Here is a 26,417-nt window from a genome sequence, read left to right as displayed (position 1 = left end):
GTTTTCATTCTGTCAGCTCTGCCAGATGCCATTGAGGTGGCAGCAATATCTCAGCTCACATCTCACGTGGAAGAGCACTTACTGCATCCATTAGACTTAGAGCTAAATGCTTCCATGAAACCTACCCTTTCATCTTCAAAATAATCTCATGAGTTATTGTTCAGTGTTTTTGTTTGGGTTTTTTTTTTTTTTTTTTTTTGCCATTTTAGTATGTGATCATCTAGGCTCAAATTACATAATCTGCTCCCAGTTACATAGCTTGAAGGTAGTGAAGTCAGGACACTAGGCCAGGTTGCAGGACCCCCGGGTTCGCGGTGTTTAGTTACCATGTTGTACCACATCTTCAACCTGCACCCTCATGTGCAATTTCCTTTCTTGGAAAGGAAAAATCCCCTTGGAGGGACCCTTGGTCATAGGTAGATAGATAATTTTTAGCCCCACTCCACGCTCAGGAAATCAATCTGGGTCTAAAGGTGGTATCTGAGGGCATGTCCTCAGCTGTGTTCTGTGTTTGTGAGTAACTAACCAGGTCTGGCACGAGAACCTCTGATGGAAGAGTCTGGAGCTCTGTAGTAAGATAGATAAGTAGCTTTCCTTAATACATTTTCTAGAATTGTGTATCCAAAAATTGCACAGGGCCATTTCCCACTGGGTCCCGATGACCTGGTTCAAACACTCTTCAAGAGAAGCCCAGGCTGCAGGGAGGCCAGGGGTGGGCTGGAGCTGGGACCGAGGCACCCCAAGATTGGCTGCCACTGAGCTTGTCCGGTGGTCCATGCCGGGAACAAAGAGAAAGCGGAGGCCTGTGACCGGCCACACGCGCACAGGGTTCCCCAACTCCATGACACCCTCCTGGAGCCGTCCCCCATCACATCTGGGGATCCCTTAGGTCGACAGAAATGTGCGGGCTGAGTCCTGAAAAAGAAAGAATTGCATTACTACAAAAGTTCAGAACTTTCATCCTTTTACTGAGGACAACTTTCTGTGTAAGAAAAGCTTTTAAAGTTACCTGAGGTATTTTAGGCCTCTGTTATTCACTCCAGAATCCTGAAAGCCATGCTTTATTCGGGTAACCGATTTTAGGGTGGTTTTATTTTTGGAGACTGGGGCGGGGTGAGGGTTGGGAAGCACAGATCACAGACGTGCAGCCTATTGTTTGGGACATTTGTTCTAGCATTGACCAGACCCTTCCTACGGGAGGAAATGCAGAGGTGGAACCGTTTGTCCCTTCACAGTGAGCGTCCCTCAACATTAGAAAGATGAAAGGGAGGCAAAGTAAATACGCTTTGCCTCCGTTCAAAGTCCGTTTTCTTCTTTTTTCTGCCTGAAGCACTTCTCCTGGGCCCATTCAGTGCCCTTCCATTGCCTCCTGCACCAAAGCTGCCCAGTGTCACCTACGAGTCAATTACAGAGGGAAAAACACACAAAGCCATTACAAGGAAGCAAAAAAGTATAAAAGGCTTGGCAAACCCTCAGAACACTGACACACAGCTAAGCCACAAGAAAGCAAGGACAGGAATGATTTCTGTTTGAAAGAATAAGGGTCAGTAAGTGGAGGAAGCTGAGATGTGACTGTTTTTCAAGTAAGGATGATTGGAACTGGATTTGAAATGAGAAGTTCTTTTTTTTTAATGATACTTTTGTTAATTTCCTAGATGCGTATATTTTTAGCATATTTCTTAAAGAGTGAAAATAGTAGAAAATAAGTCAATGATGTTTGTTTTATACCAAATGCCACCATTGATGTTCTCAGATAAAACAACCTACCGGGGGCAGGAAGGAGAAGGATCATAGATGAGAATGGCATTAAATTCAGTCAGGGTTTTCGTTTCCACAGGGAGCTCAGTGAGTCAAAGGTTGGGGGGCTGAGGTTTTGAAATAATGATTTAAATGAAGCACCTCACAAAAGTGGAAAGAGGATAGCAATATCACCCTCATAGGATATAAAGTCAGCTTCCCGGCCTCCATTCTTCCTCCCTTCCTCTCCCCCATCCCCTGTACACCCCCCAGTCCGTCCTCAAGATGCCTCGGGAGTGGTCCTTCCCCAGGGTCCTTCCTCAGATGACGTCATTCCCCGCCGAGCAGCCTGCAGTGTCTTCCCCTGTCACTCAGAATAAAAGTCAAGATGGCCCCACAGCCCCCGTCTGCACCCCCTGCCTTCCCCTCAGACCTCACCTCTTGCTGCCGCCAGCAGCCTCACTCTGCCCCCACCCCTGCCCACCCGAGAGCTCCTGCCCTGCACCTCTATGCTCTGTTCCTCTCCCAACCTTCCAACTTTCTCCGTGGCCGGGCTCAAACGTCCCCTTTCCTTGACTGCAGGACGTTCCAGCCTGTCTTCGTTTCTCCGTAGGACCGATCACCCTCTGATGTGGCCTATATTTCACGTATTCACTTATCACCATCTTTTTTTCTCCCTCTAAAATGCAGACTCCATGAGGACAGGGAATTATTGGCTCTTTTGCCTGCTCTTCGAGTTCCAGAGCCAAGAACACTCTTGACACAGAGTAGGCATTGGTAGATGAACACAGTGACCAGAGGGGCCCACGGCCTGAGACTGAAAAGAAGCTCCTTTGGGGCTGGGTAACACCCCTGGGAGCTATTTTTTGTCCTGAGGTTAAGATTCCAAGTGCCCTTCCAAGCAGCAACTGTCCAAAAAATAGGTAGGCTCTAAGTTTTTGTTCTTGACTATTAATTTTAAAAATTTCTGCACAAACCTGGGGAAAATAGGCGAGATGCTTAGCCTTGAAACACATTCTGTGATTTTTTTTTTTTCCCTCATGAATATGATCTGCTAATTAAATCTTGTCTGGAAGTTTCATTATGTGATGACGATGAAATGCAGGCAGGCGGGGGAGGGGAGGGCAAGAACACAGGCTATTGGAGGCGGTATTTCCTGGTAGAGATCAGGCTGGCCCTCTCCTCTATCTTGTTAAGCAGCACCTCTTTGGGGAGGGGCTGCAGGAAAGAGCAGTAGGCAGTAGTGGGTAGGAGTGTGAGAAAAATAGGAGAATTAACAGACCTATCTCCTACAATTTCTTCTAGATATAATTATCTGAAATCCAAAGTACAAAGTTGAGCCTTGGTTTTAGCAAGCCCAAACTGCTGCTTGTCACATGCCCTTTGCTAAACACAGAGAGTCAAAGAAAGAAAGAAATGTTCTTCGCCATCATTTCATTATAGCAGTTGACACAAGACCACCGCCGCCACCCATCAGCCTCCTTGGACACTAATATGTCTGGTTGAGAGCAAACTTCTGGTCTGCAAGTTTGATTCTGCAGTTAACATAATCTCCACCCTCTAGAGGTCATGACTGGTGAAGTCGATTAGTGAACAAGCCTTTGGGTCTCTGCAGAAGAAGGTCCAAATCCAGAGCTTAGACCATAAGTAAAGATGAACAGGATTGGTCTAATGGTTTATCCCCCTTTAGGAAGCAGTGAAAAGGCACAGCTAGTTATGATTATTAACCTCGTTCAGACACAGCACATCCAGGAATGGGGTAAATTGATCCTCATCCAGAGAAACTGGCAACAACCCACAGGCTCCTGACTCTGAATTCATTCTGGGCCTTTTCAAACACAAGGTGAGTGTTCTTTAAAGAAAACATAGTGTGACTGGCAGAGAGAAGCATGTTATTTTGCAGAAGTGCCCATTCGGGCTCAAATAATTTAATGGAGGTTAAGTAGTCTGCAATTATTGGCATATCGTGAAAAGATGGACCAATCTGCATTCTTGCCCTCTCTCTTAACAGGTGTATTTCTACTGGATTTGCAGAGATCCAGGAGCGTTTGAGTGGTTTGCTGATCTCTTACTCTCTCTGGAAACAAAGATGAGTGAGCACGGGAAAGCTCACTTTCTGAGTTATCATATATTCCTTACTGGCTGGGATGAAAACCAGGTATTGATAAGATTCAGAATAAGCAATATTATCTAACTGGTGTTATGATAGAGCAAAGAGGAATAATTTCAATAGTGAGCTCTACGATTATCAGGTAGCCTGAAAGTAAATATTTTTATGTTCTTTAAAAGAAAAGAGGAGAATAAAATAAAGCCAGCGTAGAGCTATTCACATTATAGCAATAAAAGGAATAGAAAAGGAGATTAGAAAAGAACTTGATCAAGGTGAGAAGATTCTAAGTTTGGAAACTCAAGAAAAATTACGTCATTGGAAATTGCCTTTGAAATTTAGTATTGTCAAGCAGACGTTGTGGATTAGCTCTATTGTCCTGAGCCCTCAACTGGTTCTAATTCATTGCTTTGAGCTGTTCAAACAGAAAAAATCCGCAGATGTTGACATTCAGCATTTTGTGTTGTAAAACATTTGAGTTCTTACAAAAAATAATTGTTTCTATAGAAAATAAATATGAATATATGATTTATCTAGAGATTTATTTTTCTTAAGGCATTCTTAGAAATTGCTTACATATATGTTTATACACCTAAGATCAAAATGATCTTCTGTTAGAACAGGTGTTCTGCCTTGTCCATTAATATGTATTAACACCATATTAAAGTTAGGCAACCCACTCCAGTGTTCTTGCCTGGAGAATCCCAGGGATGGCGGAGCCTGGTGGGCTGCCGTCTGTGGGGTCACACAGAGTCAGACGCGACTGAAGAGACTTAACAGCAGCAAAGTTAGGTTTACCAAAAATAATGTATTTTACATCAAAATATTGCATCATGGTAGTGTTTCAGTGCTAATAGTATTGAATGATAACTGCTACATTTTAAATGTTTTCTAACTTCTCTAATGTGGAAGCTATCGATGAAGTGATGAAGTGATTACTGTAGTGGTGGTTTAGTCTCTAAGTCGTGTCCAACTCTTGCGATCCCATGGACTATAGCCTGCCAGGCTCCTCTGTCCATGGGATTCTCCAGGCGAGAATACTGGAGTGGCTTGCCATTTCCTTTTCCCAGAGGATCTTCCCAACCCAGGTCTCCTGCATTGCAGGCAGATTCTTTACCAACTGAGCTGTGAGGGAAGTTAGAAAACATTTAAAATGTAGCAGTTATCATTCAATACTATTAACACTGAAACTTCTCTAATGTGGACGCTAACAGTGAAGTGATGAAGTGATTACTAGGTTATGACATTTATGTCCTAATCAGCACTTCTGTGACAGTTACTGTAGATATTTAAGGAAAGCATGTTTGAGCCAGAGATTTGCATTAGTCACTAAATTTACAAATGAATACACTCCTGAGTCTCTCTCTGTCTCTCTCTCTCTGTCTCTCTCTCCCTCTCTCTCTCAAACACACACACAACACATACACACTTTGGCCCTATAGAATATCACTGTAATTTGACTCTGTGCTTCTGAAAATGAATAAGATTTTGCTTGAAATTCAGTTGCTAAATACTTTTTTAGGGTCTTATTTGCAGTCAGCCTTAAATATTCCTGTGGAATACTTTGAAATAGAGATTTCTTGGGAACTAGACTCGAAACACCTTCATGAATTAAATAGTGTTAATTATGTTTTCCAGAAAAACATCTTTTCCTTTCAAGTGGGATTTTTGACTAGTGATCCATTTGGTGAGGTGCAAACACAGCCTCTGTCTTCTGCTTTCTGGTCCAGTGCTTGCTCTTCTGCTTCTACGGATTGATTTTGAGTGTCCACCTAGGCAATCCCAGTCATTTGGAAGGTGCAAGATGCAGGCTCTGTTTGATTCTGTGACAACACAGCTCTGCCCCATCCCATCCCTGCCACTTCCAAAAGTACACTGTAAGAGATACTTTTCTTCTGAAAACAGTAAATTAAAATCGACACATTCTCAAATTTTTGCCATGACATGTTGGAAATTCTCGAGACGCTTAAATTTCAGGACAAAATAATTGGTACATGCTGTCAGTCAGGAATCAAGAGGCTGTTTTAGAAACAGCCAATTGTTAAACTGAATTCAACAACCTCAAAGTGGCAGAATGACAAGAACAGAAGGGACAGATGGAAAAGGTATTATGAAGGGCAAATCAACAGGGTTTGGAGATTAATTGAACATTGGGAAGAGAAATATGGAGCAAATATAATTCCAAATGTTCAAACACCAGTGATTGGTAGCTGGACAGTATCATGGACGGAAATGAGAAAAACTCTTTTTTCTATTGAACAATACCCAAACTTAGCAAATACCTCCAGGCACCCCCTGACCTGACAGCAGCCCCCTTGTTCTATACAATTCTTGTCATTTGCTGCTGGCCCCAGAGCCACCAAACTGTGTGTTCTCCAACCACACCAAGGACTTTCTCGCTTCCATCTCCCCTCACACTGTTTCCTTTCCCTTCAATGCAATGTTAAGGCACCTCAGTCATGTCTGACTCTTTGAGATCTCATGGACTATAGCCCACCAGGCTCCTCTGTCCATGGGATTCTCCAGGCAAGAATACTGGAGTGGGTTGCCATTCCCTTCTCTAGGGGATCTTCCCCCGTCAGGGATCGAAACCACATCTCTTGCGTCTCCTGAATTGGCAGGTGGGTTCTTTACCACTAGCGCCATCTGTACGTCCCTCCTGTTGCCTACTGCCTGGAACTTTAAAGCCCAGTTCCCACAAAGGCCTTCCCCAGTTCTCTTAGTTAAAAATATTCAAGGTTAACTTAGGTCTCCAGTTCACTTTGGGTGGTTCAGGTCATAGTATTTGTACACATGGGCTTCCCTGGGGGTTCAGATGGGAAAGAATCTGCCTGCAATGCAGGAGACCTGGGTTCCTCCCTGGGTTGGGGAGATCCTCTGGAGGAGGGCATGGCAACCCACTCCCATATTCTTACTTGGAGAATCCCCATAAACAGAGGAGCCTAAGGAAGTGGGGAGGCGGCTACACTCCATGGGGTCACAAAGAGTCGGACACTACTGAAATGACTAAGCACAATTGTGCACATGGTCTGTCTCTTCTTCCAATGACCAGTTCCTCACAGAGCCGAGACCTTCTCTTTTTCTTGTTTGTACTCAGATTCATAACATTCTGCCTGCCCAGGGCAATCACTTAGCGATTGTAGGTAGAAGTAACTTGACATCACAAATTATTTGGAAAGCGTAATAATTCACTTTTAGCTGGGATGGCCAATTTGAAGGTACAAGAATTCTACACAGTAATGTGTTCGGGGAGTTTAGGATGCAGTCCTCTACCCAGGTAGGAAGATGACGGTTTGGGAGAGAAACTTTGATTCATCTACGCAGGTGATGCTAATCGGGTTGCAAAAATGGAAGTTCTCTGGGGAGTAGTGGTCTGAAAGAAACTCAGAGAGCTGACCTAGAGACTGGGAAGGCAGTCTTCCCATATGGAGACAGGGGAATAGGATAACAAAATAACTGCTGTTTCTTCCTCGAATCAGAACAAGAACCAGAGAGAAGTACAAGAACTAGGATTTTGTAATGAAAATAGAATCAAGAAGCAGTGTTCAGCCACATGATAGAGAAGCCAAGAAGAATAAGGCCTGAGTTGTTCATTAGATTTGGCACTTAGTAAAAAAGGGAGTCAAATTGTCCCTGGCTGCTTCTTCCACCCACTGCTGGAACCAGTTTCCTCTAGAGTTAGCAAAAGGGCTGTGGGGACAAAAATTCCATTCTAATCTGGAGGCCGATACAACTCTGACCTTGAGTGCTTGTTCTAATAATGGGGCTTCTGCCAGTTTCCAAGACTCAGTCCTCAATTACCACTTCTGTTCTTAGCCTTGAACTCTTATCTCCTATTTTCTGCTTTACTCTCTGTCTTGACAAACCTGCCTAAGAAGAGCGTCCTGCCTGATGCTTGCCAGTTTTCCCTTTCTTGCCTGAAGTCCTCTTCCCAACTCAATTCCTACAGTAGCCCTGCTACGTGGGCTCAGACTTGCTTGCCTAATGGCAACTCCCTGCAGCCTGGATTTCTGTGACTCCACCAAAGTCTCCATCATCTACTGGCTTGTTAGGGCCCAACCTCCTTATTCCTGGCTGCTTTCTAGACTGATGAGAAGCATGCCAGGGAAGCCAGTCTTGCAGCAGGATCAGGGGGTAAGAGTTGGGCCCCACAGTGTTGCTATTCACACTGGTCAGAGGAACTGAACAAATGAAGTACCCAAGGGTAAAACCCATGAGCTCAAGAGTTTTGGAGGGGCCTGAGCCCAGCAAACACAGATCTCAGGAGTTAAGAAGCAAGAATCCTTCTTACCTATCAGAGTTCAGCATGAGCTGAAACAAATGATAGCAACTTATAAACTCATCACTAGGCATGGCTATGCCCCAGGCTCTTACTTATCAACTACCTGATGCCTGGGTGCTTTTGTGCAATTTGAAGGCAAATCGTTGGCACAGAGCTCTAATCCTGCCCTTTACTAGATCTGGCAACCTGTTCTGCCTGCCAGACTCCACATCCTCCTAGCATTTGAACTTGAACATAGATTGTTTCACTTCAAAAAGCAGATCTAACTGTAAAACCCAGCTTCACTCTAGGCATTTTCTATCACTTTAATCTGCCAGGGCTCCTCTCAGATCCCTAAGGTTTACTATGAAGTGAACAGGGGCAGAGCTAGAGATTAGTTTTTGAGAAATTTGGCAGAAAAAAGTAGCTTAGTGTCTGCTTTTCCTTACCCCTTTTCACTGTATTACTCGCATCCTCTCAAGAAAAATCTTTCCAGGCTCACGTTTCTGCATGTCAACCACAGAGAAGGAGCTTTGTTTCAATAGTGCCCAGGTGGAATACAAAGAATTTCCTATTAAAAAATTGTGTTTTAAATCTACAAATGAACATAATTACATCATCCTTCATTTATTAGAGATACTTTTTCTTCCTCTCTAAACACCCATCTGATACCACAATTTTTACTTTAGGCCTTTCACATAGCTTTACACTGGGATGAAAATGCTGATGTGATTACAGGATTAAGGCAGAAAACCTTCTATGGAAGACCCAACTGGAATCACGAGTTCCAGCAGGTTGCCTTCAGTCATCCCAGGTGAGCAGCTCTCTCTCTCTCCTCTGCCTCTGGGAGCCTCCAGGAGAGACACAGTCTCCATCGCTGCAGGAATGGAAAGCCTCGGGCACAAACCAGCTAATCCACAGCAGTGGGCCTCTTGTTTAGAGATAAAACATCAACCTTAGAAAAAGTAGTCATGGGATATTTCAGGAACCACAGACCTGTGCATGACCATCTTACATCTAACAAGTGTCAACTGCATTGAAATTTTTCATTGTTGTTGTTTAGTCACTAAGTCATGTCTGAATCTTTTGCAACCCCGTAGATTGTAGCTCCCCAGACTCCTCTGTCCATGGGATTTCCCAGGCAAGAATAGTGGAGTGGGTTGCCATTTCCTTCTCCAGGGGATCTTCCCGACCCAGGGATTGAACCCACGTCTCCTGTATTAGCAAGTGGATTCTTTACCACTGAGTTACCATGGGAGCCCTAACATTTTTCATACTTAAACTCAGTTGAAGATGGTATTCCTTTTTAATTTTTAATTATTTATTTACTTATCGAACCAGCCTCTAATATATCTTTGCATTAGATTTTTAGGATAGATTACTTATGGGCCAAAAGAAATAGAGCTGAAAAAGACTTTAGGGATTATATTTATCTTTATTTTTAAAATTAGTTTCTATTGGAGTGTAGTTGATGCACAATGTCGTGTTAGTTTCTGCCTACCACAAAGTGTCTCAGTTATGTGTATATTGTTTCATAGTCTTTTCCATTATGGTTTATCACAGGATATGGAATATAATTCCCTGTGCCATACAGTCAGACCTTGTGGTTTATTCATACTACACATATACTAGTTTGCATCTGCTAATCCCAAACTAGCAAACCTTCCGTTCCCTATCTTCCTACTCTTTGGCAACCAGAAATCTGTTCTTGGCATCTGTGAGTTGTTCCTGTTTCATAGATATGTTCATTTGTGTTGTATTTTAGGTTCCACATACAAGTGATAGCATATGGTATTTGTCTTTCTCTTTCCGACTTACTTTGCCTAGTATGATAATCTCTAGGTCCAGAAGATGGTATTTCTTAAACTGTCTATGCCTTCAAGAAATCTTGGGTAAACACGATTGATCTGTAATTACTCAACTGGAGAATTCACTTAGCCAAACTGTAAACTGTACCTAGCATATCTTGCAAAGCAGAAAAAAAATATTCTAAAACCAAGCAGGAATTCAGGAGTCCGAGAACCTGGTTGTAAATCCTGGCTCCATCATTACCACCAGTTTACCTTGAACAGGTTATTTAACTTGGCTCTGACCATCCCCTTGTCTGTAAACTGCAAGTAATAAAACTGTTTACCTCCTAGGCTTCTGTGAGGATTAACTGTGTGAATTCTAAAGGACCTAGAACACTGCTTTGAGTTCAGTGTTAGCTGCTCTCATTATTATTTTAATTATTAGTTTAGCTCAGTTCAGTGCAGTCTCTCAGTCGTGTCCGACTCCCTACAACCCCATGGACTGCAGCACGCCAGACATCCCTGTCCATCACCAACTCCCAGAGCTTGCTCAAACTCATGTCCATCGAGTCAGTGATGCCATCCAGCCATCTCATCCTCTGTCGTCCCCTTCTCCTTCTGCCCTCAACCTTTCACAGCATCAGGTTGTTTTCCAGTGAGTCAGCTCTTCACATCAGGTGGCCAAAGTATTGGAGTTTCAGCCTCAGCATCAGTCCTTCCAATGAACACCCAGGACTGATCTCCTTTAGGATTGACTGGTTTGCTCTCCTTGCAGTCCAAGGGACTCTCAAGAGTCTCCTCCAACACCACAGTTCAAAAGCATCAATTCTTCGGTGCTCAGCTTTCTTTATAGTCCAACTCTCACATCCATACATGACTACTGGAAAAACCATAGCTTTGACTAGATGGACTTTTGTTGGCAAAGTAATGTCTCAGCTTTTTCACTATCCTCTTTCACCTTCAAGAGGCTCTTTAGTTCTTCTTTGCTTTCTGCCATAAAGGTGGTGTCATCTTTGTATCCGAGGTTACTGATATTTCTCCCGGCAATCTTGATTCCAGGTTGTGCTTTGTCCAGCCCAGCATTTTACATGATGTACTCTGCATATAAGTTAAATAAGCAGGGTGACAATATACAGCCTTGACGTACTCCTGTCCCGATTTGGGACCAGTCTCTTGTTCCATGTAAAGTTCTAACTGTTGCTTCTTGATCTGAATACAAGGAGGTCAGGTGGTCTCAGGAGGCAGGCCTCAGGAGGCAAGGTCAGGTGGTCTGATATTCCCACCTCTTTAAGAATTTTACAGTTTGCTGTGATCCACACAGTCAAAGTTTTGGCGTAGTCTATAAGGCACAAGTAGATGTTTTTCTGGAACTCTCTTGTTTTTTTTCAGTGATCCAGCGGATGTTGGCAATTTGATCTCTGGTTCCTCTGCTTTTTCTAAATCCAGCTTGAACATCTGGAAGTTCACGGTTCACATACTGTTGAAGCCTGGCTTGGAGAAATTTGAGCATTACTTTGCTAGTGTGTGAGATGAGTTTTTAAAAAAACTTAAGTATGACTACTATATGGTAAACTTCAGAGTAGAAGAGGAAAAGCATTTGCTCTGGGACCGTAAGACAAGAGTGAAGGCTGTATTTTCTGATTCTAGAAGATACTGACTATGTGACAAACAAGGGAGTTTGTTTGAGCTTTTGGGCCCCAGTGTAAAACATGCATGATTCCATACACTCACATTGTTATTTTCATAATTTAAAAATGCATAGTATGTTGAAAAACTTGGTGAAGTACAAAGCACTAATGCAAAGCTTTTGTTGTTATTTGTATACATTGTCTAAATCAGTCATTGTTCTGAACCCACATCATCTACAGGTCTTGGAAGCAGCATGTCCTAATATTGTCTTTGTTTAAAGAATAGTTTCCACTTTTGAGGAAAGACCTGAAGGATAAGGACCTGGCAAGTGTGCCGTGTGGGCAACTAGGAAAAAGCGAAAGGGTAGCATGTGCCAAGGCCCTGAGACAGCAGACACTGTTCCTGGCATAATCCAGGAGGCCATGGATCATGTTGCTATGTTCTTTTTTTTGGAAAAAAATTATTCCTCTGATAAATGTTTTACACTCAATTTTCAATGATCATGGGACCAATGTTCCCACATTGCAGGCTTTTGACAGGGACACATGTATCTTGGTCTTCAAGCTTTTATAGATAAGACTGCTCTTTTCTATGCTGTTTTTGCTGTTGTTCAGTCATTAAGTCATGTTTGACTCTTTGTGACTCCTCGGACTGTAGCACACTAGGTTCTTCTGTCCTCCCCATCTCCCAGAGTTTGCTCAGATTCATGTCCATTGAGTGGGTGATGCTCTCTAACCATCTCATCCTCTGATGCCCACTTCTCCTCTTGCTGCCCACTTCTCTTGCAGTCTTTCCTGGCATCAGGGTCTTTTCCAATAAATTGGCTCTTTGCATCAGGTGGCAAAGTATTGGAGCTTCAGCTTCAGTCCTTCCAAAGAATATTCAGAGTTGATTTCCTTTAGGATTGACTGGTTTTATCTCCTTGCTGTCCAAGGGACTCTCAAGAGTCTTCTGCAATGCCACAGTTCAAAAGCATCCATTCTTCTGTGCTCAGTCTTCTTTATGGTCCAACTCTCACAACCTTACATGATTACTGGAAAAACCATAGCTTTGATTGTCCCTTATTGATGCTTCACATTGTATTTGTTGATTTGTGTTACATATGACATTTACAGCCCAGTAAGACCTTTCAGACCAAACCATTTAATTATCTCCCTTCCCTCAGAAAAGTGTAAACCAGAAACACAGCATCAAGAGACGGAGGGTAGAACTGTGTTTGCACAAACTCTACCTCCAAAATTATATTGCATTGTGCTGAGAATTGAGTCTGTCTGATTTTGCAGGGAGTGAGGAGTAGTGAACAGTTTGAAAGTAGGAAAATCATATAGCCCTCACTTTTCTCTTTGCCTTGTGAAGTGTGTGTTCATTCCTTTTCAAAAGCCATAATCGAAGTATAGTATATACATGTACTTAAAGCCCAGTTGAATTTTTCAGCACAAGAGTTATGGAAACTCTCTCTTCCCAATGGAAGACTTCATCTCTTCCAGAGTTAAAAAAAAAAAAAAAAACCCAAGTTTGGATGTCACTGAATCAAACCTCTATATCATACTTCCTAGTCCCAAATTCTAAAAGTAGTGTATCTGTAACAACCTTAGACTCTCTAACACTGCAACTTATTATACAACTTAACTGTCGATGTAATTAACGTTAGACATGTGTTACTGTTGTTGCTATTCCCTGGCTAAGTCACATTCCACTCCTTGCCACCACAAGGACGGTAGCCCTCCAGGCTTCTTTGTCCTTCACTGGATCCTAGAGTTTGTTCAGATTCACGCCCATTGAGTTGGTGATGCCATCCATCTCATCTTCTGTCGTCCCCTTCTCCTCCTGCCCTCAATCTTTCCCAGCACCGTGGTCTTTTTCAATGAGTTGGCTCTTCACATCAAGTGGCCAAAGCTTCAGATTCAGCATTAGTCCCCGCAGTGAATATTTAGGGTTGATTTCCTTTAGGATTCATTGGTTAGGAAAGCTCAATTATCCTTTTATTCATGGAATGCCAGATTCCTGGGAAAAGACAAGTCACCAGTAGAAGGCTTAGCACTACTCTTCCAAAAGACTTTTTAAATGACCTCCTTAAAATAATTTTGTTTTCTGCTGTGTAAAAGGAGATTTATGTTTAATGAAGCTTTTAATGAAGACATCACAGAAAGAGAAAGCCAATAGAATCTAATTTTTAAACAAGAAAATCTAATATTGAGAAGTATTTCAATATCCTGGCCTTTGCCAAGTTATAAATAAAACACACAATTCAATTATTGTTCTGCACAAAGAACAAAGTCACATTAATTTTCCTCAAGATGGTTATTAAAGAGATAAACAGTATGTTTTCCCCCCGATTATGTCAAGGAGATGTTTGTTCCCAAGTTTCATTGGCTACTCATACAAGACAGGTCTGTCCTGTCATTAGCTCGTATCTTTCAGCAAAGATGGGCCAGAAAGAATTGTTGGATTTGTTCATGGCCTCAGAAAAGGTTCTTTGTTCTTGAGGGTCTTTGAAGTAGGCTCTCAACCATTTCTATTCATCAGTGTAAAGCAGAGTATTCTTGGGGCTTACTCTTTTAAAAACATTTACCTGTTCATTTAAAGCAGTAGTCTGTTCTTATTCTAAGAAGGAGTTAAATCAAAAGAATAAAGGGAAGAGGGGCAAAAATATTTTTTTACAGAACATGAAAAACAGCACCAAAAATAAAGCTTGAAGGGAAGTAGATCAAAGAGAACAGTGCAAGCTATAAAGGAAGCAGAAAATTGCAAAAATAACAGTAATGGAGACACAAATTGATGGGCCTCAAAATGAATACAAATAAGGAAAGGGAAAGAAAAAATTTTAAAGAGATCAAAGACAGAGAGTAGAAAACAGGGAAGTATACGCTGTTGTTTTTATGTGCAATTAATTTTCATAATTGCATCAGCTGTTTAACAAAAGCACAAGTATACTTTTAAAAGAAGATCAACAAATAGTAAGCAGACGTGTAAAAAGTAAGTCTTTTATTGATATGGCCAAACTGACATGCATGGAACTGTTGCTGTACATTGCTTAAGTTAGACAAGCACAGAAAATTACTCTAAACTCACAAACAATGGAAACTATTCTTTTAATTAAAATACAAATGTTAATTAAATACACACATTGATATCTGTGTCTTATTAATCTTTAGAAATGCATGTCTTATACAAAAATGGCAACTACGTATCATCATTTGTAGATGTTATTATGACTCCAAACTTTAGGCAAATGTTCAGAAAATCAGGAAATTGTTTCCAAGAAGGTAGACAGAATGAAAATAAATATATCTTTATCACATCTAGCTACTTTTTGATAAACACATGTTATGTGTGTGCTCAACCTTCTGGATTTGTAGGTCTGTTGTCTTTAATTAATTGAATAAAATGATACTCCATAAGACTTCAATCTTGATCTTACATTTCACATAATATTTATAGTTTGCCATTTTTGACTTATCTACTAATAACTTCACCATGCCATGTAGGCGTAAAACTTTATGCAATTAATTACCATAAAAACTTAGAAGATCTGGACACTTTTTTCATAGCTTCAGTAGAAGTGTTTCTTTTCTCTGGAAGAAAAAATAAAGAATAGAAGAATACTACCATTTGTTAGAACAGTACAACCCCAAAGTGAAGAAAGATGCCGACTTACCATATGACTGGGAACTTCTGATCCATGCTACATGAATGTATTTTAGACCACCCATTGTTTTCAGAAATGTAAAAATACCTTTCTACTAAATTGAGTAAATGTGTCCACCTGGAGCCACATTTGCTTGTGTGCACACCGTCCAATTCTCATTTGTATGTACATATGCACAAAATGTTTTTAAATGATATTTTTAAGAAATTAACATTCTGATTATAGCACACAAGTCTGTCTGTCTAAAAAGATATCCTAAACATTCCTTATATGACTAAATTGCTCAGAATACTCAAAGAAATAGACTTTGGTAGAAATTCCACAAAAAACAAATTATAGCTTCAAGAGAAAAAGAAAGTCACCATAAACTTATGACTGGGCATTGTTAGCATACATAAACAGTGTCCTTCCATCAGAGGACATCCAGTCCTATTATGATCAAGTGAAGATTCACTGAAAATTGCTGGCATTATTCCATTTGTTGTAGGTGGGATTAGGAAGGTCGGTGAGCACAAGGTAGATTTATCATCTGCATTCTCTTTGGGAATTATCTATGAAGCATTAGACACAGCAAAAATATTAGGATATTTCTGTGTGATATATTTCTGTATGAGATGTATGTTTTCAGTTTTATCAGAGGAAGGAGTGAACACAATTGGCAGAAACATAGCTCTGCCATGGGGATTCAATACTACAAGACAGCTGCTTTCATTTCTCTCCCCTATTTTAATCATGAGGGGCTTCCCAGGTGGCGCAGTGGTAAAGAATCTGCCTGCCAATGCAGGAGACCCAAGAAATGCGGGTTCAATTCCTGGGTCAGGAAGATACCCTGGAGTAGGAAATGGCAACCTACTCCGGTATTCTTACCTGGAAAATTCCATGGACAGAGAAGCCTAGCGGGCTACAGTCCATGGGGTCGCAAAGAGCTGAACACGACTGAGCAAACACACAACAACACACATTTTTAACCATGATGCTCTCAGGGGCAGCAGCTTTGTGCTCCTAAGAGCCAAGTCCAGTCACCAGCTGTAGCTAGTGAAGGTACCATGAGAAGGATGAGGAATCTGGGACAAGAGTGCTGATGCACCAGAGAAGATGGAGTTGGTGGGAAGAGCTAGAGAAGTGTGTCAGCCATGAGCAAACACTGTTAGGGACGCCTGTAGCCCCTCATCAACCCCCAAATAATTAGGTCGCAGCAAAAAGTAGCAGAGGAGGCTGCTATAAATAATTGGGAGGTGGGTTTAAAAAAAAAAAAATGGCCAACACAGTTATCATCTCTGGTTACGAAAAGGAAGGTGTTATTCAAAATATAATTATGAGATGAATTATTTGAAGGCTTCTCTAATGAAAAGCATCCTCTAGGGAAGATTAAATAGAAGTTGTGTCCATTGTCTGATAGTGAGCTTGTAGTTCTCATTGTCTTCTTTCTAAGCCTCCATAAATCCACGGGAAGCTTCTGTTTATCGATTTTATTTGCAGAGTGCACTCGGGGCATAAAGTAATTTGATTTTTTTTTTAAATGGGGTTTAGGGTCTGCCCCTATAGGGTTATAACTTACCAAGCATAAGAGCCAACACATAAAAACAAACATGCAATTTAAAGAGAGCAAGGCTCAAGATGGGAGAACCTGGGAAGCCAGTAAGGTGGTGGGATTACACTCACTCTCCCATATATCTGCTGGCCGGAAACCTCCCGGGAAGTGACATTTTGGCTGCCTTTCATACATGGCATCACCGAACTGTTTTGACAAATGCATCAAGCCCACAAAAAAACGAGCACAATAGTCATTTAGCAAATAAGAGGGGAACAAGAGAATTTTCTTTATTGTTTATCAGAGCTAAAAATGCTGTTAATGTTAACCATCTCTGCAACTTGTGTAAAATTTGTCCTTTCCCCATCAATGTCAGATGCCCAGACTGATCAATGCCGCTAATGCTGTCCCCAATCCAACGCCTCCCATGTGTGCAAACTCTGCAACTTGCAGGCTGTAAACTGAAGAATAATGCCTGTGGTTTTATACTTCTTTTACAGAGAATCTTTTTTTTTTTCATTCTGAGCATTCATGGGTAATTAAACTTTATAGAAGAATGTTTTTTCTTTAGCAACCCCATTAGGGTTCTGTTGCACTTGTCCGTTGCCTCATAAAAGAAAAAAAAAGCTGCCATATCAGTGCCTTCACTACTTTGTGAGGCTTCTTGGCTCCTTGCTTCACAGTGAGGCTTTGTGATGAGAAAGGTCCATACTTGAAATCACAAACGCCAAGGCAGGGAAGCAAGGCACACAGAAGCATGCCATGTATGGGGACCATAATGCACAGAGAGCTAAGGAAGGACTGGCCTTTCTGCCTTAGTGGAAGGCAGATGATGAAGGGCCTTTGTGAGACTTTTTGGCGATGACATAACCATGACAGTTACATAAATACAGAAACATGTGTGCTCGGCTGTGCAGTGTAATAGCCGCACCTTCAAAGGAGGCAGGGTAGCTGTGAACTGCTGGGGACACCAGGGGTACACCTGGCAGCCAGCAGTCAGAATCCTTTGAAATGGAGTCTTAAAGGCAGAGCATCAAAGAGCATCTTCATGATCTGCAAACAGTCACACGTGGCTGCAAGCGAAAGGGCAATCTTAGCCTGTTGGGAATGGACCAGTGGGCAATCTCTTTGGTGACACCTACACTAATGGAAAAATATTACCACCCATATCAGTGTCTTTGAACATAGATGCAAGGTTGCCTCTGGGCATCAGACTCCTCACGGGGAAGGCTTTTGCCTGACCCATCTATCATTCAAAATGCGACAGTCCAGAACTCAAAAAACCTAGTACAAGCCTGTGTGGGAGGAGAGTATGGGGGGAATGGACACATGTGTATGTATGGCTGAGCCCCTTCACTGTTCACTTAGAACTGTCCCAACATCGTTAGCCAGCTATACCCCAATACAAAAAAAAAAAAAAAAGATGAATACTTCAGATACAAAACAAAAATTCCTAGTGCAAGAGTGCTGGTCCAGGAAGTCTGTAATCACTGCTGGGTTAACAGTCCACATCACATCCTGTGGTCAGCTTCTTGGAGCAGGCAGACATAATGTAGGTTGTAATGTAAGCTAACCATTCTTGAAAGCTCACTACATGCTAAGTCTGATCTAACCCTCACAGAGACACTTAAGAGTTTGGTATAGAACTGTCCCCGTGGACAAAGTCCCCAAAGGGGGACTTTGGGAAGCTAATTATCATGCCCAGCAATGAAGTGATGAATCAACAGCACTCAACCATCGCCTGATAGTTCCATGTGTGTTAGCTCCTCAGTCATGTCCGACTCTTTGCGACCCCATGAACTGTAGCCCGCCAGGCTCCCTGTCCATGAAATTCTTAAGGCAAAAATACCGGAGTGGGTTGCCATTCCCTTCGCCAGGGTATCGTCCCAATCCAGGGATCAAATTCGGGTCTCCTGCATTGAAAGTAGAGTCTTTACTGTCTGAGCCACTAGGGAAGCCCATAAACACCTTTAAATTACTTCATTAAGTCATAAACTCATATTTTTTTCAGTGGGAAATGTTTCCTGAAAAAGTGTTTTCTCAAATTTAGCCATAGGAATAATCTCTTTAAAAATAATACTTAACCATTTTAAACATATTGTCATTTACAAACAAATCCACTTGATAAGTTCCTTTGAAGCTAGAGTTTGAAACGTAATTGAACCATCAATTTCTACCATGGCTATTATTGTTCAGGAACACATAATTAATTGTGGATTCAATACATGGCAGAGAATCATGTTAACACACAAGCTAAGAAGAATGAGGTTATAGAGGTGTTTCTCAACAAACACGATATGAGGAGGTAAAGGTGTTGTGAAGGGCTGGTCCTGAAGTTCAAGGAATTTTTCTAAGACAGTCTTTCTCAGAGGATAGCTCATAGGGCCATGTGCTTTAATAGCACCTGGGAGGCTTGCTAAAAATGCATTCCTTGGATTCGAGCCTGAGACTCTGTTTTAATAATCTGCCTAGATAATTTTATGCCTAGCAAAGTATGAGAACTTCTGACCCAGACTCGAACCACAAATTAAGCTTGTGCCAGAGGTTAGAAAAATACTACAAGGAATAGCACAATGCAAGATAAGGGAAATCATGGTTTCTATAAGTCCCTGTAGAGACTGGTCACTTCTGCTTTTCAGAGACAACAGGAATCCTGGTGCTAACTCATTATTTATACATAAGGAGAGTCAGCAGTTGTGTTTTCAAGGGATTGGCGCAGCCCTGGGACATTCATTATACGCAAAAACATCCCTTCAACACTGTTTTCTGAAATTCCATAATTAGAGAGGACAACTTTGAGGTGACTTCATTTTCAGCCATGTGATTTTCCTTTCCAACTCTTCTTTTTGGCATTCTTTGAAAATTAAAGTAATTACAACAGGAGAAGTAGCAAAAGTTGCTAGGACTTTCATATAAATGATCTTAACTATGAAAAGGCAGGGTTGAATAATAGTAATAACTAACACTTTTAAAACCTTTTGGAATGTATTATCTCATTTTGCCTTGGATAAAGCATACCACGTAGTCATTATTATCTTAGTTCTCATGTGGAGATTGAGGTTCATAGTCTTGCTCAAGAGCATGCGGATAATAGGGAACAGAGCCATTTGTTCATTTCCTCAGCAAACAAATATTGTCTACCCAGGATTACAGAAATGAGTAAGACAAACCAGGTTCTTGCTCTTGGGGAGGTGACATTCTAATCACCAATGCAAGAGAATGCTAATCAAGGTCATGACCAAAATTCCACCCAATATCACCTCTATAATGAAACGCCTTCATCTGTCATCATGGCAGCTGCCAACCTCAGTCTTCTTCACATCACCTATCTGTATCACACAGCATCTTGTGATACAGAGCTTAACAGGATTCTGGGAACCTGTGGGAGAATATGGTGCTAAAAGTAGGAGAAAAGATTTTGAGGACTTGGCTGATTCATGTCAATGTATGGCAAAACCACTACAATATTGTAAAGTCATTAGCCTCCAATTAAAATTTAAAAAAATATTTTGAGGAAAGAAGAAAGTGGGTGGAGAAAAATACATAAAGTCACAACCACAGCTACTCGCTAACTGTATCCTTCTGTCTTGGCTGCTGGCTGGTCTTGCCCTGTGTAACACATTCTGTTCTTGTCTCACCCCCACCACAGCAGCAACATTGGCGTGTTCTTCTGTGGACCCAAAGCTCTCTCAAAGATACTTCAAAGAATGTGCCGCTTATATTCATCCGCTGACCCCAGGGGGGTTCACTTTTATTACAACAGAGAAAGCTTCTAGACTTCGGAAGAAAAAAATCCACGTGTTGTGTAAGTGGCTACAATCATATAGGTCAAGCGTCAGGAAACTTTTCCCATAAAGTGCCAGATAATAATTATTTTAGATTTTGTGGATTGTATGGTCTCACTTGCAACTACTCAACTCTGCTGTTGCCAGCACCAAAGTAGCCCCTGTATCTTAACAAATGGAGGTGGCTGTGTTCCAGCAAAACTTTATTTAGGGACACTGAAAGCAAATTTCATATAATTTTCTTCTGTCATAAAATATTCTTCTTTTGATTTGTTCTCAACAATTTAAAAATGTAAGACATTCTTAGCTCGTGGGTTGTCCGAAAACGGGTGGTGGGCCAAATTTGACTTGTAGGGAAGTAGTTTGATGAGCCCTGATATAGGCCATCTTTCCCAAGTTTGCTTTCATGCTTAACAATACGTCCAAATGGAGACCGGCATGGCTGCTTGGCTCATAGCCTCCTTTAGAAGTCATTTCAAATTTCATCTCCCCGATGGCAGAGACATCTGCCTTGTATCCAAACCTGATCTTTTCTGCTTTAAACTTAAGCTCCTTTGTGCTTTTTTCATCCTCTATAGATCTGAGAAATCACCAATGGGGGTTATCTTTCACAAAAATCCTTTCTATACTTGAAAATGATAATAAAATCATTCTTTACCTATCCCTTTTCTAGTCCAAACAATACTGAACTCTTAACTTTTCATCCAAGGATATATACCCTAGCACTTCAATCATTCTTGTTGCCCTTCTTCAAATCCATTTTCATTCTTCACATCCTTTTAAAATGTGTTGACTAAAATGAGATGTAACATTCTAATCTAAGCATGACTAGTAGTGTATAAAAGAGTGATTTTTTTTTTTAGAGCTTGTATGCCATATGCTTTTCAATACAACTAAATTCTGTTTGCATCTCTTTCTTTTCTTCCTTCCACATTTCTTTCTTTCTCTCTTTTAATAAGTACTTTTTTGTTACAATCACATTTTGATCTATGATCATCTTGATACTTACACCTCAGCTCAACTTCTACCCCAGAAACATATTGGAATTTTTTTTTTAATTTTATACTCTTATTGAGCCAGTATTTCCATGCCATGCAACTGTTTTATCCCAAATATGTTCAGAAAATACTCTTCATATTGCATAGTTTTCTCTACTGGTATCAATTTTTTTTAGAATTTTTTTTCTAATATTTCAATATTGTCTTTAAGTCTATCACCAGATAATAATACTAGTATTTAGCTCAGTTTATCTCAAAACTTTTGCTCAGATGTTCAACCTTAGACTCCTTTCTTTAGATTCAAGTTATTAAATCCAAAGGATTCCATGATGAATTTTTGTTACTGCCTGTTAATATGAGCACCTAGTTGGGGACATATTAAAGATAACTAACCATGGAGAATGGCACATCACCCTATACTGTCTTAACTTAAAAATAAGATATCATACACAATAAAACAAAAACATTTATTGAAATTAAAACAAATTATGTTTTACAAATGCTTCATATCTTTGTAGGTGGCCATTCTTCCATGGAACAGAATTTAATTGGTCTGACCTGATTTGTTTTTACAAAGTTAAGCAGCCACTTAAGCTTGTCCAGGTATTTCTAAATTATAAATTGATCATTTGTTTTACTTTAGCTTCAAATATTAATGCTGATTCTGTAATTTCTAGGGTATATACTTAACTATATTCTAGGGGAAAAATTAGGTATATCCTGATGTCTCAAAAATTATTTCTACTAACTCTGCATTGGAATTTATTAGTATCTTTAATTATTCCTTGGAGAATATCATCCAAATTCTACTAATTTTAATACACCAAATCTTTCTGTCTATTTATTTCCCCATTTAAATTTGATTAGCCTTTACAACTAGGCATTTCTGTAGTCAAATATGTTTATCTAACCTTTAATAGGAAAATAAATATATTAAACTATTTTCTCTGGATTATATTCAATTCTTACTTTTTTTTCCTGTCTATTTGTAAATAAAATGTACTCTCAGGTCAACTAAATTTGTCTAATAAGTATACTTGTCATTAAAAATAGGTTTCAGTCTCTGTAGATTTCTTTTAATTTTGTTATAAATCTAAAATTGTTCAAAACACAGAAAACTTAAAAAAAAAAAAAGATTTTGCTGCATTTGAAAAAAATTTTTCCTGTTTGCATACGTTTTTAGTTCTGAGCTTTAGGTTATTTCTCTAAATACCATGTAGAATCTGACCTATCTTGATAGTAAAAATACAAAAAAATCAGTAGATTTCTTTAATGCAGAAATAATCAAATAGAAAATACAGATTTTTTTTTTAAAGGAAATTGTCTTTGCAAAATAGGAACAAAAATATAGCAAACATAAACTTATTTAACAAGAATTATGTAAGGTGATTTGATAATTAGCAAACATTTACAAAGAGATATTTTTAATTTGATAGAAATAGCATGTTCCTAAGTAGGAATATTAAGCATACCAAAAATATTGATTTGTTCTAAATTAACTAATAGGTTAAATAAAATTATAATCAAAATTTAAATTTTCTTTAAAACTTTTTGAAATGTTAGATATGCTAAAGTTTACCTAGAAGAATATATAAGCAAGAGAGAAGCAAAAAAAAAGTGAAAAGAAAGATAAGAAAGAAAGAAAAAAGGAGAAGAGAGAAAGAAGAACAGAACAGAAAGGAAGGGAAGATAAGAGAAAAGAAAATTCAGCATCCAGAAGCATCATCGTAAGACATAAGATTGTAAAGTAACCAGAAAGATAAAACTAAATTACTTACAAATAAACAACAATAAATTTGACAGCTGCCTTCTCAGAAGCATAAGGAAAGGAAAGTGAAGTCGCTCAGTCGTGTCCGACTCTTTGCAACCCCATGGACTGTAGCCTACCACGCTCCTCTGTCCATGGGATTTTCCAGGCAAGACTACTGGAGTGGGCTGCGATTTCCTTTTCCAGAGGGTCTTCCCAACCCAGGGATCAAACCTGGGTCTCCTGCATTAGAGGCAGACACTTTACCATCTGAGCCACCAGGGAAGTCCTTCAGAAGCATAAGTAGAAACCAAATGATTATGAAGTAATATCTTCAACATGCTGAAGGAACATAACTATAAATTGAGATTTTTGTGCTCAATGAATTTATTGGGCAAAAGTGAAGGCCAAAAAAAAAAAGTGAAGGCAAAATAACAGATATTTTCAAACAAAAGAATGACTCAGAATGAAGCTTCAGAGGAGTAGAGCAAGGTGGAATCCAAGTCAAACCACTGCTCTTTCTGCTTCAGAATTCTCTGTGCCTTTTTTTTTTTTTTAGATTTTTATTTTACTGTAAAGATGAATACAGTATGGTACTGGCACAGAAATAGAAATATAGACTAATGGAACAAGATAGAAATCCTGGAGATAAATCCACCCACCTATGAACATCTTATCTTTGACAAAAGAGGCAAAAACATACAGTGGAGAAAAGAGCCTCTTCAGGAAGTTGTGCTGGAAAAACTGGTCAACTATGTGTAAAAGAATGAAATTAGAACACTTCCTAACACCATATACAAAAATAAACTCAAAGTGGATTGAAGACCTGAATGTAAGACCAGAAACTATAAAACTCTTAGAGGAAAGCATAGGCAGAAAACTCTCTGACATAAATCACAGCCAGATTCTCTATGACCCACCTTCTAGAGTAGTGGAAATAAAAACAAAAATAAGCAAATGGGACCTAATTAAACTTAAAAGGTTTTGCACAATGAAGCAAACTATAAGCAAAGTGAAAAGACAACCCTCAGAATGGGAGAAAATAATAGCAAACCCAACAACTGCCAAAGGATTAATTTCCAAAATATACATGCAGCTCATGCAGTTCAATACCAGAAAAACAGATAACCCAATCAAAAAGTGCACAGAAGACCTAAATAGACATTTCACCAGTCATGCAGTTGGCTGATAAAGACATGAAAAGATGCTTAACATCGCTCATTATCAGAGAAATGCAAATCAAAATTACAATGAGGTATTGATGGCTCATGGTGAACGATGTAGGATTCATGATCTCCAAAGAAGATTTAGCTTCCGGATCAGGGACCAGGCTTGATTACTCAGAACTTTTATGTGGCAAAAGTTTTATTCCAGTGAAGGACAGAGAAAACTTCTGACATAGAAGAGGAATGGAGAATGCCCCTCTCACTAGTTTTATCAAGGCCTTCTGTACTTTTACCAGACCCACTCCCACAACATGTATCTTAATACAATAAGATTAGTCAGAAGGTTCCAGTTAAGGAGAAACATGTCCTCAAGCAAGATGCACTGTTATCAGATAATCATTAGCACAGAGCTTAAGGGAAAACGCACCCTTGCGCAAGAGAGTTGTTTTGTGGTGTAATCATTAGCTCTGGGCTTAAAGAAAAGTCTTCTGTGACTAAGAGGAAGGAATGTAGGAAAAAAATGTGTGTCCCTTTCTCCTCCTTGAGAGCCCTGGACCCCTTCCTCCTTGAGGGCCCCTGACTCCTTATCAACCTACCCAAGAATGAACTCTGTCAGTATCATTTCACACCGGTCAGAATGACCATCACCAAAGAGTCTACAAACAGTAAATGCTGGAGAGGGTGTAGAGAAAAGGGAGCCCTCTTACACTCTTGGTGGGAATGCAAACTGATACGACCACTCTAGAGAACAGTATGGAGATTCCTTTAAAAACTAGGAATAAAACTACCATATGACCCAGCAACCCTTCTACTGGGCATATACCCTGAGGAAATCATAACTGAAAAAGACGCTTGTACCCCAATGTTCAATGAAGCACTATTTACAATAGCTAGGACATGGAAGCAGCCTAGATATGTTCATCAGCAGATGAATACATAAGGAAGTTGTGGAGCTATACACAATGGAGTATTACTCAGCTGTAAAAAGGAGTGCGTTTGTCAGTTCTAGTGAGGTGAATGAGCCTAGAGCCTATTATACAGAGTGAAGTAAGTCAGAAAGGGAAAGACAAATATCGTGTATTAATGCATATATATGGAATCTAGAAAGATCATACTGATGATCCTACATGCAGGGCAACAAAGGAGACAAAGACAGAAAGAACAGACTTTTGGACTCAGTGGGAGAAGAAGAAGGTGGGATGATTTGAGAAAATAGTATCGAAACATACACGTTATCATATGTAAAATAGATAGCCAGTGGGAGTTTGATGTATGATGCAGGGAACCCAAAGCCGTAGGTACTCTATTTCAACCTGGAGTGGTGGGAAGGAAGATGGGAGGGGGGTTCAGGAGGGAGGGGTCACGTATGCCTATGGCTGTTTCATGTTGATACATGGCAGAGGCCATCACGGTATTGTAAAGTAATTATCCTCCAATTAAAATAAATAAATTTTTTTTAAAAAAAAGAGTGACACAAAGTAGATATGAGTAGGTAGATGATAGAAAGTTGACAGAGAAAGAGATGGAGAAATAGAGAGGTAGAGAGATCTTAAAATAATAATAACGCTGATCTAAATCTCAAGAAGACATATTTCAGCCATAGGCTACTAGCTTAGCTTCTATATGGTTACAGAACTGAATGTAATCAAAAGAACAGATCAACTTGCTGCCATTCTGCTAACCACTAAACAATAAATATGCTTCCATCAGGTGAGTTGAATGCAGCAACATGACTAAATTAAGCCACATTCATTCCCTACCTTGTTTGTATATTACTTTCCAGATAGAGAGCCATCTTCCCAGAAAACAATCTCATGCTGATGACCCTGGGATGTGTATTTATGGCCTCTAAAGTTGTTCAGTCATCAGACCAGATGGTTATTTCCTCCTTTTAAGATTTTGGAATTATTTATGAATCTGAATAAACTGTTCACATGTATAAAAAAAAATTTCACTTATGTATTATTTTTCGCTGCGCTGGGCCTTCGCTGCTGAACGTGGGCTGTCTCTACTTGTG

General features: G+C 40.1%; 1 protein-coding gene across 1 annotated transcript in view; it reads left to right on the top strand.

The window, feature by feature from the left end:
• Positions 1–20,480, top strand: part of NOX3 (NADPH oxidase 3) — a 65,196-nt gene extending 44,716 nt beyond the window's left edge. The window contains exons 11-13 of the mRNA XM_061130272.1: positions 3,749–3,895; positions 8,795–8,919; positions 20,354–20,480. Of these exons, the coding sequence (XP_060986255.1) occupies positions 3,749–3,895; positions 8,795–8,919; positions 20,354–20,480 (399 nt within the window). The remainder of the gene's footprint in view (positions 1–3,748; positions 3,896–8,794; positions 8,920–20,353) is intronic.
• Positions 20,481–26,417: the final 5,937 nt, after the last annotated feature.

Source organism: Dama dama, chromosome 26 (genome assembly GCF_033118175.1).
Source record: "Dama dama isolate Ldn47 chromosome 26, ASM3311817v1, whole genome shotgun sequence".
NCBI lineage: Eukaryota > Metazoa > Chordata > Mammalia > Artiodactyla > Cervidae > Dama > Dama dama.
Note: the sequence above shows the minus strand (reverse complement) of the source record. Positions and strands in the feature narration are given on the sequence as shown.